Source organism: Chaetodon auriga, chromosome 14 (genome assembly GCF_051107435.1).
Source record: "Chaetodon auriga isolate fChaAug3 chromosome 14, fChaAug3.hap1, whole genome shotgun sequence".
Classification (NCBI taxonomy): Eukaryota; Metazoa; Chordata; class Actinopteri; order Chaetodontiformes; family Chaetodontidae; genus Chaetodon; species Chaetodon auriga.
In genome coordinates, this window is record NC_135087.1 from 17,843,153 (window position 1) to 17,863,713 (window position 20,561).

Consider the following 20,561-nt stretch of genomic DNA (forward strand, 5'->3'; position numbering starts at 1 on the left):
TACCAAGTTGTGAACTGATTCTCATTATCACAGTTTGGTTGACACACTAGTGCCATCAGGGCGTCACAACAAAATAAAATGAATTGCCCCAGTGGCAAATCAGATGTGATTCATGACTCCATCATTCAGGTTGGATTGTTCCAGAGTCATGATCATTCCTCGTGTAATCTCTTAACTACTTTATAACCCTCAAGGCTAATCTTTTTGTGTGTGACACAAGGCAATAAAACACCACTGATGATGGCACGTGGTCTCTCAACAAATCATCACTGATACTTACACTTCACATAATAACATGGTACTGTTTCCTGCAATTACAATGTCAAATATACCTTACTTTAATTACAGTGTTGTATGGTATGCCTGCTTTGTTTGGCCTTATCTTTGAAATGTAGAGGATTTAATAATGTTTCCTGCTGACATTTTAGCCAATGTTCCATACAGAGATGGAACCAGAGGGGTCACCATCAACATCTGTCTGTGATAGACTCTTCAGGTCTAGGCTGAGGCTCATCTCAGTGTCCAGAAGCAGCAGGTGACCTGTATCAAAGGAACCTCCATAAACACGAGGAGCTGGCAGTAAAAAGGGCAATTTGATGGGGAATGTTCCAATTCAAAGAAAGAATTAAAAGAAAATAAACCTCAGTGTTACTGTGCCCTGACATCAAGTTCAATAATGTGTTGCCTATTAAGTAGTTAAGATTCAGCTTCCCATGTGAAACACATACCAAACTAATAGTCAGACATTTTTGGAAACACATTCAGTTTCTTATCGCGAATTACATGAAAGATCAATACCATATCAATACATTTCCATCTGTCCATTACATATGAAGCTATATTCAAGCTATATTAGTTTTATTTATTATGTTTGCAGAAACAAGGAAAGAGCTCGCCAGGCTCTGCCCCAACAAAATCTGCCAACCAGTAGCTCTAAAAGTCATATCTGCAACCCTGCTTCCAAAAAGGTCAGCACGCTCTGTAAAACACGAATACGACAGAACGTGATAACTTACATGATTGTGGTTACATTCTGTTTTTATTTACGTTTTACACAGCATCCAAACTTTTTTGGCATCAAGGCTGTACTTAAAGTTCATACAAAAGAAAAGAAAAAAAGACTCAACTAACTCTTGACAAGAAAGCGAATAAGTGTATTTTTCAAAAATATTAAACTATTCCTTTCAAATAAACTGTGAGCTGTTATGTAGCAAGTGGGATGACAAAATCATCTGGATGAAAGAAGCACTTCATTGATTAAGTGTCACACTGGAGCTCAGCTCATTTTAGACCAAATAACACATAATGACAGGGACAGGCTCATCCAGTGAAATCAGACAACCTCAAGTGAACAGAAGTCCTTTGTAAAAGAACGTCAACTTATATTTCATGTTCAGCAGCCGAGACGGAGCTTAGCCGGAGATGAATACTTCCAAGTCGATGTACAAACCCACAGGGAGCCATGACATGTCTCACATGATGGCAGTTGAACTTTGAGCAATTTATTGAAAACACAACAAATATGCATTTCCCCACTTCACCTATTACATGAAAAAACTGAAAATGTACAGTATTTTTGACTGTATTAGCCCGGGAGTTGATAAAAGCGGGTCTTTAACTACGCTCTGAAGTTGACATGTCACATTTCAGCGAAGTGCCAGAGTGATTAGAAACTCAGGCCTTTCGCCTTTATTACATACAAAGGATGGACACATTAACACAAACATCATACAATTTAATCTTAGCTAATAAAGTAGCCATACAGTAAACGCCTCCTTTGTGAAGCTTCTTACGTTTTCATTTTAGCTGGGGCCATATCGGACAGGTGTTGATTCAATGAAGTGGTTATTTGGAGGCTCGTTAGACTGCATTTCATTGTAAGATGTTTGTGTCCTACTTCACAGACGTGACCAAAGAAAAAAAAAAAAAGTGAGCCAGAGGAAGCGGGAACAGAGAAAGGTCATCTTTTCATTACTGTTCCACTGTGAATGTGAAGAAAAGAAAATCCCCGACAAAGGTCTGTGGCAAACGTGCATTCCCCTGTGACAGTAAGCCAGTGTCAGGCTCATTTTATCAGTCAAAATGTACTTACTCAGTGGACGTAGGTACAGCGTCATCGCTCTTCATAGATACAGTATCAGCTGAGATTCTCTGCTAAACACAGTGGCAGTTGCTATATTTGGCGATTCGTGTCATGTTGTCAAATGTATGTCAGTTACACACCATATGGTAACACGGGTGCCGCCTTTCAAAGCGACAGCACACAAATAACCTCCGATCAGAATCAGAATCAGTGTACGTTATGTGATGAGTCAAAAACATCAAAGAAATGGAAGAACTGTGAATCCGTGTTTCGTTCTGTGTCTCAAAACCTAAATAACATCTTCCCTCCAACATGAATTCATACATCATCTGCCTCTACAGTCTTTTACAAATAATTCTTTTTCTGTAGTTCATACAAAAATAGCAAGAACAAGATATACATATCAATTGGCTCCGCGCATAAAATACTGCTGATTTTGCCAGAGGTGCACATGACGATGAGGACGTGTCTTCTTAACTGTTCATGTAATTTCCAGGGAAGCTTTGACTGCACATAAAGAGAGGGTCCATGGAGGCCACTTTGGCAGCAATAAAAGAATGTATACAGTGGAGGACGGCCGTTAGATTAGCAAACTCTAGTTCCTGGAAGACACAGGGTCAAGGACAGAGGGACAGATTCATCAGTACATGGCATTCACACTTTAAAAAACATCTTCAAACTTAAGATATCTTGAAAAAGTGAATTTACAACACTAGTCAACAGACACTTAGGAGGAAAAATCCAAACATTTAGCAAATTTGGCTGTTAGCAAATTGGTATCAGTGAGCCCAACTACCGTGGTACATTTTTGATCTTGATGCACAAAAAAAAAAAGAGAGAATGTTTATTCATTACCTTCATTTCTATCTGTTTGCTTTCAGCATTCTTGAAAAGGAGTTTTACCCTGGTTTTGCCATCATCAGAGGAGCCTTTAAGTTGAGAGAACTTATATCGCCACAGTATGGCCTATAAGGAGAGGGATTATGAAACACAGCGGCACAGGGATTTCAATAATGAGCACATTTAAATACCACGTCTGACAACAGAGAGACTCGCATGATCAAGACCCGACATTTTAACGTGGAGTGATACTTTGAGGAAATGTGTAATTTAACAAAAGAAGATTAATGCTTTGGAAATGGGTGCTATACTATTCACAACACAACACAACAAGGCTGCCAAAATAATCTCAAAATGTACCTTTAATAACACCAGCACAGCATTCTCTGGGATACAGTAATTCACCTCTTTATCCCAGAAAAAAAATTAGTGACATTTGAGAGGCTCTCTCTATATTTTGTTTGTGGCCATTTCAGGGTCATTTCAAATATAAGAGAAGCCGAAGACAGTCCGTCCACAGTGTATCGATACAGAAAACAAACATGTCAAACTGCAGTCCCACGAGCTATTGCTGGAAGAACAGCACAGAACCAGGATGCTGGCAACAATTGTGAACTCAGTAATACTTCACCTTTGAAGTGCCTTCTGAGCATGTGAAGCCTGATCCAAAATCTATGGTGAAGCACAGCACATTCCCCTGGCTGCTGCACATGTAGCTTTTGGACTGTTGAGAGAGAATTGACACCCATTAACATTCCTATTTGCATATTTCTGTCAATGATATTTGTCCAAATAGTACTGTGGCAGATTTCTATGTAAGAGCATCAAAGACATGCATGAAGACCACAGAGGCACGTCACTTGTGACATGTATGGCTGGACCGTATGTGAATAAGTGATACCTTCCCCCCCCCCCCCCCATTTGTGGCAGTAAGGGCATCACGCTATTACCAGGAGATGAATAAATAATTCACTTGGCATTCATCGTACATCTCAGTCTTAGCCCGCGTTTAGTGTCAGAAAAGAGGCTTTTCACCCTGCCGACTCGTCAAAGCAGAAAAAACACAGGTGTAGCTAATATTATTAGCGATGGCTCCATTGTGTTTAAGTCTGTCGGTGGGTCATGTCACTGAGGCAGCTTTCACAACGACGTCATCGCAAACTGGCGCACTGGAGTGGAATGCAGCCAGGTACTCATAAAATGATTCATTTCATCGAGCTATAAGCTTGCTGGCTAACAGCTGGCTCTTGTTAGTCAAGATAACTTTTCCCCTCCTCAGTAGTCGTAAACAGCAAACCGTACAGGAGAGAGAAAAGAGAAAGAAGCTTACGGTCGCATAGCGCAGTTATTGGTTTGCGCTATGCGACCAGTGTCAAACTGCTGTTTGACTGTTCTTTTCCCACGGAGGGAAGAATTTAAACAATGTGCACACAAACAGTCGCACAGTATCATGAATGCTTATTCCCTCATGTGCAAGTGTGCTTGGCACAGAGTGTGACTACATGAACACTTAAACCCAGTGACTCAAACACGTGAGTGAAGAGCTGGAAAATCAGGGTCAAATCCCTTGCATGCTTTAACACACTGAGCTCATGAGGTTAATGACCTTTTGTCTCCTCGCTTCTGTGTACTTTGATAACGACGCATCAGAAACAGAACAGTGTCTCACCCATGAAGCTGCAAGTTCAGGGCAAGTTGCAGGATATCTGATTATCAATGTTTGAATGTTTTACTGCTACAGGAACCCAACAACAAGTGTTATTTGCAAAAGGTGAAGACGTCTACTGTAGATGCAGATGTAGAACATGTTGATCTGGTTACATATACACAACATTGTTGTCACAAAAAAACAGTATGCAGACCCATATTGTGGAAAGCACTCAGTGTAATCTAATAAACAGCATCACACTGACTTGGTGTGAGCTGTTACACTCACAATATTCCTTTGCCCTTATATACACTGTACATGTGGAGAGCTCCTTGTTAAAGTGCCAGTCTGACATGTGAGGCTCGGAAGATCCGATAACGAGAGCAAATCAGATTTTTTGTCCTGCGTGAGCACTTGGCACAAGCGGCATCCTGTGCGGCTTCCTGATAATGTCAAGAAATATGACAGAGGAAATCCATTTTGGAAGCCATTAATCTTTAACAATCGCTCTTTTTTTATTCTGCCGCAACACAAACAAGCATATGTCTCACAGTTCTTTTAACAGGTCTTTTTGAAAGCACTGATGTGTAAGCTTTCTACTTTCTGTGGAGCAATATCCCTCTAAAGGCTTTTCTTGCCACATGACTTAATTTTTGTGTTGTTGTCCACTCAATTGGAATCCCAAGGAATGTATTCCGATTTTCTATTTGTGTTATATATTCCTTTTATTTCCTCCTCACTTGAGAACACAGTGGGGACATGGTTATTTTAATTATAGAGTGCAGTGTGCAGTGAATGTGGTATGAGACTGTACAGTCCTCCTTTCTACTCACAGACCTCAACCCCACCCGCCCCAGCGTCTTTAGCGGTGTCGTGAATTCAGCTGAGACGGGGATAAAGAAACAGTGGCAGGCCAGCCGCTAAGTTCTTCCTGTCACCACACATAAGGCTGTGTTGTGACATGGTGAGCCGTGACTACACTTCACTAATTGGAAGGATTTTTTTTTCAGTGGGAATTAGCAACATGAAATATTTTTGAAGAAAATCACCTCACCTAAGTCTGACAGAAGTGAGGGCATGTGTGCGCAAATAATAAAACAGGTGTCACTACACACACACGTGTAATGCGCTGCATCTGTCTCTTCTAAATTTGCAGTGAGTGCGAGAGGAGATAAAAGGGAAAGAGACAGTTAAGGAATTTAGGATGACAGACCCACAGCTGCATATTTTGAAACTGGTCACAAATCCACAAAAAGAAATCTGCTACATACACACTGATACAATCAGCAGCAGCCATGTGAAGGCAGCATTACTTTTAAAGAGTGACTCAACATGAAGCTGTAAAGTCTGATGTTGAGCTGAGGTCTGCTAAGTTTCAAATTATCCATCTGACACACCTGTGACCACACACAGTATCACTGTGCGATCGATCACACCTGTGACCACACCCAGCGTACATGAGAAGGTGCAGTGACCGCGCCTTGTGTACACCTGGATGTATGGGAACTGGATGTCAGCCAAAGACATTCTGTTGCTGTGAAGTTGCCTTTAAATCTGCCAGTCCATGAATACCACTTTCATGGTTTGAAAATAAAACAGTGTGCACTGATGTGAACTCTGCTCTATCAAATGCTTGATTAGTATTTCATATTTTATATTTGCTTTTAGCAGTTTCTGGTCTCCACTAACTCCTGAACGAAAAATCTGGCTCTTGAGCAGCCAAATGCTCCACTGTATGTCGGACACATAGCGTACTGTGATCAATTGAGCACAGTTATTCTGTTTAAAAAAAAAAAAAAAAATGCAGCCAAAAACAACAGTAAAAGAGCAGTAAGGGGGAATCAAAACAGTAAAGGTAAAAAGTTAAAACCACAGTAGTGTGCCTAAAAACTCTATTAGGCTCCGCAGACCAGAGGGGAACTGCAGAGGCGGGTAAGACTTCTCTGTTGGTTTGTCACTCCAATAAATACTTTTCACAGTACACACAACGAAGCCATCTCATTACTATGATCAAAATTGTCTCTTGTTTGTTAGCAGGAACATATTTTCTGTCTAATGAACACTGGAAAAAGTACAATTGAACTCAGAGTTTCCTCTTCTGGTTAGTTTAAAGGGAGAAGGAGTCATAGCCAGATTTTACAAGACTGAGGAAAAAAGGCAACAGTAAGAGCAAAATAGCAGTTCAGTCAGAGTTTTTGGTGTTGAATATTCCGACAATAAACTTGTGTCATTTAATTAATTACCTATCTGTTTATGTATGCCTACAGTTCAAGACATCACTTGCTTTCACCAGACAGATGCCATTACATATTTGGATGTGTGTTCCCCAACTGAGGCACTAGAAGGCACCACAAGTGAAATATAACACAACTTGACTGCTTGCTGTGAGCCACAATACTCCATCAATGCCATGCTGGTTTTCATCATATCAAAAAAAGAAAAAAAAAAAAGGGGTGGGGGGATATGCACACTGGACAGTTTTGTCAGTCATAGCCCCAACTTTTACCATATCAGCAATGTTTATGTAATGTGCACATCCAGTCAATTTGAAGGTTGTCCTAAGATGGACTCTACTCAGTGCTCCTCAGAAGCCACAGGAGAGTGGCCTAATTGGCTGGAGAACACAGAACTGCAAGCAAATTGAAATTCTTCATCACTTTCATTGGTTTCCCAAAGGATGGTGTTCCACATTTGCACCATTAAAGACTGAAAAAATGCTACATTGTCATATTTCATACTGTTTTCTTACTGACCTGATTTAGCACTGCAGAGTCACTTTACAGAATACAGAGTCATTAAAAAAAGCTTTTATTATCGTGTTACCTGTAATGCACAAATCGTTCAAATACACCTGGAAGTCAGATTTTGGCACATTATACACGATATGATTTCTTAATCTGGAATCCAAATATGTGCAAATCAGTTTCAAATTCCATTCAAGTTTGACACTAGTTTGACATCAGATCTCAACATCCTTTGAGATTCAGACTGGATTTCAAACTGTCCTTAATATCACTTGAAATGTGACAGTTTGACATTGATGTCACATCCATAGTGGATTCAGCCCCTTTCTCTGGCTAAGAGCGAACTGTGTGACTGCCGAATCAAACACCTCTGCATACTGTCATTCCCCTTTGAAGCTGATGTTGTGAGGTGCAGCAGAGGAGGTCTGCGCTGGGACTTGAAATTATTACAGCAAAAGACAAAGAAGGCAACATGTCCTTTCTTCATCTATCCTGCAGCTCGTTTTCACTGGAAAATCACACCACCAGTTAATGTTAATGTCCAGTGAACGCATAACCAGTTCATTTGGACTTTCTTACTGCCTTTCTTCCTTTAACTGAGGAGGGGACCCTTCATACTGGATTCTTATCTTGGTGCGTGCTGAAACCTTTGCTCCTGTGCCTCTGTATCATGTAGCACAAAGGTGCACAAAGTAGACAAAACCTGGACAATCTAATTAACGTTCAGCTTCTTCTGCCAAGTTTACAATTTAATTTTTAATATGGCAGTACTGCATATTATATCTTTCACCAACAAATCATCTGTCATTAACATTCTCATTCATGATAATAAACTAGACTGAATTATTTTAGGGAAAACTGGCAAGTGTCTGGCTGGCAAGCTATGCTCACCACCCAACTTCAAATTTGTACAAGCAAATGAAAATTGTATAAGTATTTAAGCATTAATAACGCCCCCCCCACATGGAGTCCCATATGTCTTATTCATTGTTCTCTGCATTTACAAGCTTTCCTCTCTCGCCCAGCACATACAGGTCTGCATATTACGATGATGAACTGTGGCAGATTTACTTCTCGAAGTAATTCTGAAAACAATTTGTCCTTGATTTAAGACGGGGGCAGACAAAAGCAGGCCTTTCATTTCCAGCCAATAAGGATCAGTTTTGCATACTAAAGTGTCCTTGGCAGATTTTATTTTCTGTAGCTAGCTAGCTAATTAAGCTAACATTAGCCGGTTGTAATGGCCATCACAGCTGACTTTTGTATGTTTCCAACTCTGCAACTGGGTATGTGTGTGTTGACGCGCTCCCCAGCGAAACAAATGGAGCATGACAGTTCGAGATTACGCAACGTGCTGATGTCTGTGCAAGCGGGAAGGCTAAAAAAAAAAAAAAAAAAAAAAAAAACAATAAAAAAACAACGTGGAGAAATCAAGCGTCTCTTTACAGTTGCTCAGCTATGATTGGTCGGGAGAGGGGTTTATTGAACGGTCAATTATGGTCATTTTTTTTGTTAAACTTGAATGTTCACATTGTGGTTGCCTCATATTTGAGATGTAAATCATCCTCTTGAAGACCCCATTACTTGCAGACGTCACCATCTCTGCTTATTTCTGTATATTTTCCCTATTTCATTACTTTCCTTTCAGTGCTGTATTGAGGCAACAGAAGCACAATAGCACTCTTAAACAGGGTGTATATACTGAAATTGAACAGATCATCAGCACCAACTCAATGGGCTGGCATGATTTCACTCCATCAAAGTACCTTCGAATTCTAAGATGCAACGCACAGAAAAATACACTAGATATGTATTCTGAACATAAAAGGTATACTGAAGCCCTTCTGTGACTCTGCTGTTGTGAAGTGCAACTGTGTGAGGTATTATCTTCCAACATTACCTGCATATGGAGATATGAAGGAAAACATTGTGGAATGGCTCACTCAAAAAAAAAAACTGAATTTACAGCTCTAAAAAAAGCCAGCCTGTTGTCCTTCCATGGTTGGTTTGTTAGCAGTTCATTTCTGCCATGCACAGTTGCTTAGGGAAATTACAGTATGCAGTGCTTGAATAGTGCAGTGCCCACAGAGCCTTGCATGAGGGAAATACAATGTGCTCTGATTTTCTAACTGTGGCTGCTAAGTAAACACATGAATTAAATATTTCGCTCAGTAATTCTTCTTGTTAAAGTGACAGCATGCTACCACAGCATGCTGGTGGTCACAGGTGGAGTGTTTTAAATCAACATTGTTTTCACTCATTCCAACCATGCACATGTGAACGTCTAGAGAGTGCAGGCACACTTGTTAATTAAACATTGATACTGTTGAGTTTGAGCGGTATGGTTATGAACTGGAAAAATATTTGTTCCTCATACGTGCAAGGCCAGAGCGAGGCCAGTGCATTTATTTCCATTATTATCCTTTCTTTGTAACTCATTACAGTACATTTAGGGTGTCTACTTCTACGGCCATTACACTGGGTCCTCCTTAGCCCCATTTGTCTCTTCTAGTGTATTGAAGACAAGTCCGGATATTTCCCTTTGAAAAGCTTAGGAAAGCAGCTTCATGTGGCCCTCAGAGATGGGGATATTAACCCGATATTAAGCCGAACCACCTACTTTGTCCTCCTCCGTGAAGCCCCCTTCTCTCGTAAAAATGAAAATGTTAAAACAACTGGAAATATTCCCAATAACACATAAATCTGACTGTTATATGGCTCATCCAAAGAATGCTAGTTACAGACCAAACGCGCACATAAGCCTAATTCTACAAAGCAGCTAGGATGCTATGGACTACAGTGGAATGTAAATAATCACACTATCTATTTTCTAGCTTGGAATCCCTGCCGTCTGATATTTTCTGCCAAGCTTGACATGTTTTACTCGAGGCCCGGTAAGAGACCATTCTCACACTATGGTTGGTGTCATAGTGACAGTGGGTGTTTTCTCTCCATCAGTCACAAGGGGCAGTGATCAGACCCTTCCACATTTGGAAACCAACTTGGAAAAGCCACATTAAAGGTACCGTGTGGAGTTTCTGACCATTAATGGGATTATTATTATTATTCTATGAGTGGGTCCCTGTATTATCTGTATTCATCTTGTATCACTCCATCCATCTATCCATCATGCACATGTATGAGGATGCACATGCACAGGACATGCACGAAAAAAAAAATGTTTCATTGATGAGAACTAAACGAGTGGTTGAGCAAATGCATGTCTGCTTAACTTCCCCACCTTCAATAAAGAGTAGCACACAGCTGTTTCCTTAATCTTTTCACTTGGAACCATCTGCTACTCTGTTATAAGCAGTGCATGAGACAGTTCCAGAGAAGGCCATTTCTTCGTTAGACTTTGTACTGATTGGGAAATTTCTGTTGTACTTTTTGGTGCCATTTGCATTCTGGATGGCACCCAGAGAAATAACAAATGCATCATGGGATGATGGACTGCTAAGGTCAGTCAGACAATTTGACCTCAAGTGGTGGAAAAAAACACCACCAGAATGGACCCAAAAAAAAAAAAAAAAAAAAAAAAGAGTGTTAGAGAAATTTCTTCATGCTCTTAGTTTCTCTTGGACACTAATAAAAATGTCATGCTGTCTATAAAACATACAGGTCCCCTCTACATTTAAGCAGTTTTTTAAGCTTTAGGATTAGCATGCGCAGAATTAACTGGAGACCATAATGAGTGCACTGGAGTTATGACTCTAAACTCTCAGTGACCACATGAGCGCTCCGAACATAAAGGGATTATTCACGGTTCCCAAGAACTTCAGATGGTTTTGCTGAAGAGTCAATGTCCTATGCCAGAGTCAACCATACCGTTTGCTGTTATAATGCTCAAATATACCATTCCAATGGACAACTGGTGACATAGGAAGCCATTTAATTATTTCTGGTTCCCATGTTGACCCGGAAAGGATTTCCATCTGCCAGTGATTCAAATATCTTCTGACAGGTGTTCTGCTTTGTAATATTTATAAATGTCCCTACTTAAGGGTCCCAAGCACCAAAGCCCTCAGGCATCACAGCATTTTTAGCCTTTATCTTTGGTTGGCCGCACTTGAGGGGTGAAAGGGTGGGAATGGGGTAGCCATGTCATGAAGAGTCTGAGCTGACATGTGGCATACTTTCTCAATTCCTGAATACAAAGCGTGATTACTGCTGTGTGGAAGGTTTAAAAGCTCACAGAAGAACTGATGATAATAAGGACACGGGTGTAATTCTGCAAATGACTGCAGTTGTGCTTTAAGCAAGGAATCCTGTGTCTGTGCTTCTGAGTGAGCTTACTTATAGTAGGTGTTTAAAAAAATAAGCCATTTAATCTTTGTTTTAAACGTAAGAAACAGAAACAGTGAATCAGTTTAGTAATGCTGCACAGAGGAAGGTCTGATCGCACACAGGCATCAGTTCAGCTGTCTGCTATTCACACTTGCTGTGTGTTGCAAATAGTTTGCCCTTGACTGTCATCGAACAATTCTGTGTTGCCACCAAACTTTTTCAAATGATTCAGTTCTGCATTTAATGCGACACAAACACGCACTTCATAATAAAGTGTTTTTTCTTTAGGCTGCTTTCTTCAGCATTTGCCCTGCAAAATGAATAACTGGCTTTATAAGACTTGTTCTATACGTTCTGTTGTGCGAGGAATAGCAGCTTCAGTGAGGTGTTTTTTTCTATAATATTCGCTATGGTGCATTCAGTTATGCCAGAAATGTGAAATGTCAGAACAGGAAGGTGTAGCTGTAGCTTCAGTACTTTTAGAGACTTTTGTCCGATAAACATACAGGGCCAAAACCCAATTCCCACCACCTAAATATCCTTACATATCCTTTCAAGACTTGTAATACTGTGGTGGATGTCACCCTTCTGTAATATATTATTTTCTATCACATTTCTTTCTGTATATTTCTTTAGTCATTTATTTTTATTACATATATCCTTATTTTTAAATTTTGGTGATATTATTGCTATTATTCATGTTATTCCTTTTCTTGACCTTCCTGTCTTAGCTGTAATATTAGATTGTGCGTCTTGTTATGTATGTATTAAATATGCAGCTCCAAGTAGACTCCTGTCCTGTGTGGTGTCTTATCTGTCTTGTGTTATTCATTTTTCAATAAAACATTGATGGAAAATATGCACACTGTATATATATATTTGTAGAGCTATAATTTGTCTATGATAATCTCATGTGTGTATTCACAATTTTCAAGCTTCTATTATATTTGTGGGAGCATTTGTTTGAGCATCTTGATGAGTCTGTCAGGTTGTGCTCATGCTTGGGAAGTTTCTACATACACTGTAAAAAATGGAGCTGACAATCGTTGGCTTGTCATTAAGGATTAGATATTGTCACAAATAAACATGAAGTGGCATAATTAATCCATAATCCATTTACATGTGTTGTGTAATTTGCCCGTTGAGACAGCGTGAGACAGACGGACGGAAGAAAATGTGTATTGTTGATGAAATAATATAAATTATCAGTATAAATATAACTGATCCGTGTTCAAAAATGCTGCCTTTCTACCTTGATGAGTGTGTAGCTTCAGTATTTTTAGAGACTTTTGGCCAATAAACATACAGAGCCAAAACCCAATTCCCACCACTTTGGATGTTAAATATCCTTACATATCCTTATTTATTTTACTGGCTGCCAGTTTTCTACTGTGCTCACGTGGAAAGATCTTACATATTTCCATTTGCACCTTCAGCTCAAGTGCTCTTCACATTATTGAAAATGTACACATTCAAAACATCTGTATATACTGTACGAAGGTGAAAATGAACCATAAACAAGTTTCGACAGATTTCGACTTGTTGCTCATCTTCGGCACGATTGATCACATTAATGTGATTTAATATGTAGTATCTCAGGCGATAAACCTCGCTGGATTCCCTGCTGTGAGTTAACGTGCCTCCTGAATTAATAATGTCTGGTAAGTCATGGTGGAGACTATATTCTACTTGCTACTATGGCTTGGAGGTATTTACCGGTTGTATTCACGGAAGGAGTGCGTACTGAAAGTTGCAGAAGAGTTTTTGAGCAACCTGACTCATGACACATCACACACAGGTATCAAGCAATCATAAGCTGGATGCAGACTTGTTGAACTTCAGTGGAAATATGATTACAACTGGGCAGTACATGAATTATAGTAAAGTAAGTCATGAAAATTTAAACAATATCGAACATGGGGAAGAAAAACAGGGTCTGGGCTCATCACCTGTCTTAAATTTTTCCATTGAGTGTTCATTTTTGAGCCTCTTGATGGACGTGAGAGCTGCTTCTGAGAATTGCTTAACAATGCGGCCTCCACAAGATTACCTTCACACTTTAAACATATTTTCTTAAGAGGCAATTTAATGGCTCATTGATGTGAGGACTAATTCTTTAGGTTACTCGAGCTAAATACACTTAAAGTAACAATAACATTTATGGAAAACAGAGTGCTGCCTAACTTTCAATTTTAAATTCAATTAATTTCTTAATAAGAAACAGTTAAAACAGCACACAACCTAGAATGTGTCAACAGAAAAGACTCTTCATCATGTGCAATCACTTCTCACTGATGAAGCATTAAATTGGCCGAGAGGGACAGTCGTGATTAAAAAATTCACAAAGAAATCACACAGTGGTTAAATATTTGAGTATGTGAGTATAAGCATAAGCGTTGTTATTCATAGAAAATCTTAACACAAACTCACATGGACAATAATGCCTGATTAGTTACATACTTATTTTTACACAAGTCACATGCTATATACATAACACTCTGCAGGTGTGATAAAAGCTTGATCAGGAAACATCTACCCAAGCCTGGTCGCTTTGTTACTCCTCGCACAATGATGTAGAGTAACATCGAGCTAAACTTCCCCATCTCATCAGAAGGAGCTACTAGATGGTCCCGTGATCTGGACAGGCTGCTTGGGCCACTCATCGAGAGCACCACCTTTCATCTGCATGAAGCAGCCAAGAAAGAGGGTACGGAGACAGACCTTCTGGAGCAAATCCCCCCTCAGCACCAAAAACACTGTGAGGCTTCTTCCAAGATGGTATGCAGCCGTTGCACCTCTCCATGCTCCTGCTCTAGTGCCACCTCCTCCTCCCCCAAGGTGACATCTGCAACCCAACAAGCTCTGCAATGTTGCAATGAGAACCAGGACCCAACATCCTCTTGGCCAAACCTGCCCATCATCACAAACACCATCAACAGGATGAAATCAGCTGAGCAAAGGAAACATGACAGCCCTCCTCAGGGCGTCACATTTTCATGTGTGATAAATCCTCACTTAAAATATGCATAACTGACTGTAAAGACTTATCATCAACCTCCCACTTTCCAGGGTGAGTTAGTGGTGATATCTCAGCGTGACCTGTTTCAGAGTCAGGGTTTGAAAGGGCCTGAACGCTGATGCCGTCATGCATTTCCGGCACCATGATCAGCACTGGCCCTTCCAAGATGGCTTTCCCATGGGCAGTAATAAATAAGTAATTGCTTCACACAGTGGTGGAGAAGGTTATGAGCTGGTTACAAATTATGTCAAAAGATGCTCCACAGATGTGCGTGCACCTGCACTACTCAGCTTGGTAAAGCATGCTGGTAAGGGATCAGGGTTTTGTTCTCCCCTTGTGTTTTGTCGTTGGGGGTTCCCCTCAGGAGAGTAAGGCTACGCCTATTGGTGTATACAGATGCATTTCTTTCCAGCTTGAAATTCTGGTGGTCATTCTGGTGGCACCAGACCACACACACATCTTGGTTCCCGACCATGGCACAGAGAGGCACGACAGCCCATTTTACAGCAGTGTGTTACATGGCTGGTGTGTGGAGAGAGACTCAGATCTCATGCTGTGTCCTCTGCCTCGTGTGTTAACCTACCTTCTGACATTGGTAGATAACAATTTGACTCCATCTATGATTAAAGTGTATGCTGCAGCCATTTCATCCTGCCATGAAGGCTATGGAGACGTTTCGCACATTCTTTGGTGAGGAATTTTTTTTTAGAGGAAGTAAGATGACAGAAACCTGTCGTGCGCTGTCCAACACCGCAGTGGGATTTACCCCTGCTGCTGCTCTGGGGGGGTCCTCCTTTCAAGCTGATAACCCAAATCTCTCTAAAGATGTTATCCATTAAAAACGCTCCTCCTGGCCCTAATGTCGGCTTACAGAGTGAGTGACCTGTGCATGCTGTCAGTGTGCCCTTCTTGCCTTTCTATTAGAGAAGGTGGGAGTGCAGCAAAGTTGCAGCCAAATCCCTCATTTTGACCTTCCTTACAAACTCCATTCGGTCCAGAATAATTTCCCTGGAGGGGTTCTTCCCCTCAGAAATGACGCAAAAGAAGTGTCTCACTGACTCTTCCCAGTGCAGGCTTTATCTCGGTGTGCTTTGTGCACAGCAAAAATCAGACAGACACAGCAGGTGTTCATTAATTACACCAGGCACTCACAAGGCGTGGCTCTGTCAAAACAGTGTCTCACTGGCTGTGTGATGCCGTCACACAAGTCAACAGTGCATCATGAGAGGAGCCTCCGCACGGCATCCAGGCGCATTCCATGACAGCCATATCCCCATCCACGGCCCTCACTGGGATGACAATGGCGCAACAGTATCTTGGAGTTCTTTGCACCCTTTCATCGATATCTATTTACATGATGTGCCAGAATGCTGATTAATTCATTCAGTTTTAAATGTGCTCGATGGCAGACAAAAATATGAGCCAAAATACCCATAATGATAAGAAATGCCATAAGAATGAATGCTCCACTCTTCTCTGTCCTACCACAAGTGAGCCCCTGACAGCTTCTGGGCTTCACTATCAGTATTTACACCAGTGGCTACATCTGTCATGAGGGCTGTAACTTCTACTTTTCTGCCTTCTGGTGCTAAATACCAAACATAAAGCACACAATGTAGTGTCAGGGTCTTAATTTCGTAAACGTCAAATGCTTACTGTTAGAGGCTCTACATTAATCTCAGAGGATGTTGATGTTGTACTAGATGTTGTAGATGTTTCAGCAAAAACTGCCAACATCTATGACAGGTGGTCTCTTTATTTTAGCAACTGGGAAATATTTTATGTTATATATAGAAATACTCACTCGTATTCGCTGCACTTCCAAGAAGACAGCTCTTTGGAAGGACCTCTCCCACATAGCCAGGTCAGTGGCCAGCTCTACCCTGAAGGTGTGGCTCTGGCCGTGGCCGACCAGAATACTGAAGCACAGAGACTCATTGTCTTGCTGCTCAGGTGAATGCTCAAGCCCCAAGTAGAGCCTTGCCTGGAGCCAGCAGTCCTCTGCCATCCACAGCTGTAACACAAAACTTGAATTATTACATGTTGACGATTTCGAACTGATGTCGGGAAATAGGTTGTGCCGTCTCTTTAATTTTTTAATGCTTAATTGCAGTGGGTGGAATGAAGAGTGCAGTCCGTAATTCTCAGGTTAAATGGAGAACTTTCAGTGTGTACATTTTCTCATTTGCAGAACAGGAATGTCTCCCTGCTTAGAAGGCTCCCTAAAACACTTTCTGTCTGCATAAAATGAGAAAATAAACCCTGAGATGATCTGCAGTGATCAAATTTGAACAGCACCTTGCACTTAACATACCTTGTGGACCTTGAAAAGAACCTCATAGAGGTTGTATGTCGTTTCAGCTTGTCCCCAGTCAGCAGCACTGATCTGAGAAATAAACATCAAGGAATGTGAGATGAAGAGGCAGCATATCAAAATAAGCTTTTTTCGACTTGTTAGCAGCACCTCCTCATCCAAATACTAAATGCATATGAAAGCTAGGCAGGTAGCTTATGACTGTCAGTGATCAAAATGGATTTATCATGTTGAGCTCTGCACAGGTAGAACACTTGCATCAAGAAAGTAACACTTGCACTATCCACAAAGGCCAGGGTAACAAGTACAGACATGTATAGACTCACAGTAATATTGTAGTAACATACAACCAGAGCATGACCAGGAGACAGATGCTCAAAGATCCCACATCACATATGCATATAAACTAGTGACACTTTCACAGTGCTTGTTTTGTTCAAGCTTTAACATGACTCAAAATGAAATAGAATAATTAAAATGACCCCAATGATTAGCAAAACAGTTGCCATTAATTTTCTGTTCTGTAATTTTTCATTAATAATCCATTAATTCTGCTGATAACCAACTAATTGTTTCAGTTCTTTTTGAATACAATGTGAGATACAGTCATCTAATTTTATAAGCTCCTCATATGTTTTACATGTAATAATATTAATCTGTAAAGTAACTATAGTAGGAAAATAAAGCTGTCAGAGACAGTAAGTGTAGTGGAGGAAAAGGTTCCATCTGAATTGTGGTGGAGCAGAGTCTAAAGTGGCATTAAAAGAAAATTGTAAAGTACATACTGTTTACTGTTTCTGTACTTAAGTACTTAAGTAAATATACTTACATTTCCACCAATGGCTATAGAGAGCTGTGTCAAACTGGAACTTCCATGTTTTATTTTGGAAGTAAAATGATTCAAATCAATCAATCAATTATCCAAAATTACACTGACATTTGGATTAGTTCAAATAACGAATAAGACATTTACAGATGGCATTTTGACACGCCACAGTATAATTAATAAAAGTTATGGCTGAACTCAAGACTCAGGGTCCTGGTATTATTCATGGCGGCTCACTGTCACACTGTCGTGGCTTAATGGGACGCTTAAATTGAACAGAACCATCATTAATGCTATTAGTAACACCTGTGCTTTCCTATTATGTCTGCTGTAATAAAGACCTATAAGGCAAGTCCACAGGTGAGTCAAGTGGTTGCAGCTTGTCCTGACATGGCTGTAACACCATCAGGACAGGGTGGATTTAACCAGCAGAGATTACTGCTAAGTAGGGGGGATTCAATAAGAGAGCAGACACAGATATTATGGATATAATGGATATGGAAGACTAAGTTACAATGAAATGATAAACAAGCATGCTCATGTATAGCCACTCTTACGTGAGCTGTAGTTCATTTGAATGCTATCTATAGTATTATTATTATTGACTAAAGCATTTAAAGGCTGAGGGAAATCAAATCAGACAACTCATAACACACAAAAAAAAGTGCAACATTGCTATAAAGAGAAAAACAACGATAATACAAAAATAGACATGTCAGAAATCAAACTGTGTGCTGGGATAAATCAAAAGCTTTTTTAAAAAGGTACGTTTTGAGACGTGGTTTAAAAGATTTAACTGATTCTGCAGCCTCAGATCTTCAGGCAGGGAATTTCAGAGCTGAGGGCCCTGACTGCAAAAGCCAGGTCACCTTTAGTTTTGAGCCGGGACTTAGGAATAGCCAGCAGAGCCCTGTCAGAGCAGCAATTCAGCAATATAGCTGGGAGCTAAACCATGAAGTGCTTATAGTTGATGACAATTTTAAAACCTATTCTAAGCCTTACTGGTAACCAGTGAGTTAAAACATGCTTGCAAAAACTACTGTTTAACTCTGCTGAGATCACCATGATTCAACTGTAGATGACTGTTCTTATTTACCTGTATGAGCAGGTTTGCATGGCAACATGGCTAATGCAACGTTAGAGTCACATCTCTATAGTAAAGAAGTGGCTGGCTTTAGCTCCTGCATGATAACACCAGTGAGGTGAAGACACCACACATAAAGTGCCTGGTTGACAGTGTGTGCTTCAAATGGGCCTTAACAGCAAATACTGTCAATCTGAAGCCAAACATTATTATATCAACCATCACAATAATGTGATACCAAAACCAGAGCCGGTCTTTCATTGTATTAATCTGCAAAACCACGACACTGAGGTCAGACTGGAAACTTAAAATTCATCATCGTATGGGGGTCAGCAGCAAAGCGTCCACCTAAAAAAAGCCCACCTTTAAATAATCAATATCAGTTTGAAGTGTACGTAGTATTTTGAATATTTTCAGTGTTTTACCTTGAAGTCAGACAGCTCCTTCCTTTGGCACCATATTTTCTCAACCATAACACTTCCCTTCCAGGATATGACTTCGCTAAAGGTTTGCAGCATGCTACACTGAGCAGTGAACACATTCTCACATGGTACGTACAGTAACTGAGAGTGGCAGGAGGCTGCTCGGTAGATTTCGTTTTCCAGGGTGTGTTTCATTAAGGCACGTGCTCTAATGCGATCCTGGTACACATTCAACTTCTCTCTACCTCAGGGACATCGGCTACTGCCATATTTCAACAAAAGCCAGCGGACAGGTCTAGCATTTCACAACCCACCTGCTGCGTAAGGCTTTCAGTTCATGGAACCATAATTACAACGACTCCACGATACATCCATTATGTTTAGTGCAATCTGTTAAAATGATGGCTGATGACTTCTCTCACGAACACCTCATCAGCATGATTTGTTGGTCCCATTTGATTGGCCTGTATTAACTAAATCAACAGTTTGCATTTTTGCAACTGCTCTGCATTCAGATGAAGTTTACAACAGCTCTCACCTGCTCCCCGGCTATAGTATGCGGAAGCTAAAGGCGCAAAACACAATTTTACAGTCTTGGTTAGTTTTGTGCAGAACATTGATACATGAAGTCCCCTGAGAAAACGTAGGCATCACCCACAACGCTGATGAAAACAGCAGTGATAGTTTTCTCTTTGCTGTGGCGATGCCCTGAGCAGAAGGAAAGGCAGCCCGCCCCCACACAGGCCTGTTTGATGGTATCAACAAGCTCATTTTGAGAGTCTCTGCTTGGACAGGGCCATACTCTTGTCCCTGCCATGGAAACAAACAGCTGAAGTGACCGTCTTTAATCCTACACGCAGCATCGATGTAGGGAAGGAATTGCCAATATGTGCCGTTCAGGCATGCAGAGGAAAGTCAGCTGTAAGCGAGTGCTGGAGACAAGCAAAGAGGAGAATACAGAGCTGAAGAGGCAATGCACCGGTCCACAGCAGGCACATGATCTATGTTCACATACGCTACACATGGTAGCAAGAGTTCCATAAGGCATCCATGTTAGCCTGGCAAGATGTGTACTTCATTTCCTCCAAAGGGGCTGGTGTCAGTGTCATGTCAGAGGGCAGGAGCCTCCAGAGGAAAGGGACTGTTGGCTGACAAACAGCTTGCTGACCCTCTTAGCTCTATGTCACAGAGCTCATGAGGGAAGACTATGATCTTAAAGGAATAGTCTTACAGGAATTTACTTTGGGAAATACATCACTCATATCCGTGCCGTAAATATGAAGCAACAGCCAGC

At 40.8% G+C, this 20,561-nt stretch overlaps 1 protein-coding gene across 1 annotated transcript in view; it reads right to left on the minus strand.

Moving 5' to 3' along the window:
• Positions 1-1,022: 1,022 nt before the first annotated feature.
• The window catches only part of sntg2 (syntrophin, gamma 2), a 75,611-nt gene continuing 56,072 nt past the window's right edge, over positions 1,023-20,561 (minus strand). The window contains exons 13-17 of the mRNA XM_076749626.1: positions 16,936-17,007; positions 16,426-16,635; positions 3,555-3,647; positions 2,939-3,049; positions 1,023-2,685 (exon numbers count right to left, since the gene is read on the minus strand). Coding sequence (XP_076605741.1) covers positions 2,557-2,685; positions 2,939-3,049; positions 3,555-3,647; positions 16,426-16,635; positions 16,936-17,007 — 615 coding nt within the window. The 3' untranslated portion in view covers positions 1,023-2,556. The remainder of the gene's footprint in view (positions 2,686-2,938; positions 3,050-3,554; positions 3,648-16,425; positions 16,636-16,935; positions 17,008-20,561) is intronic.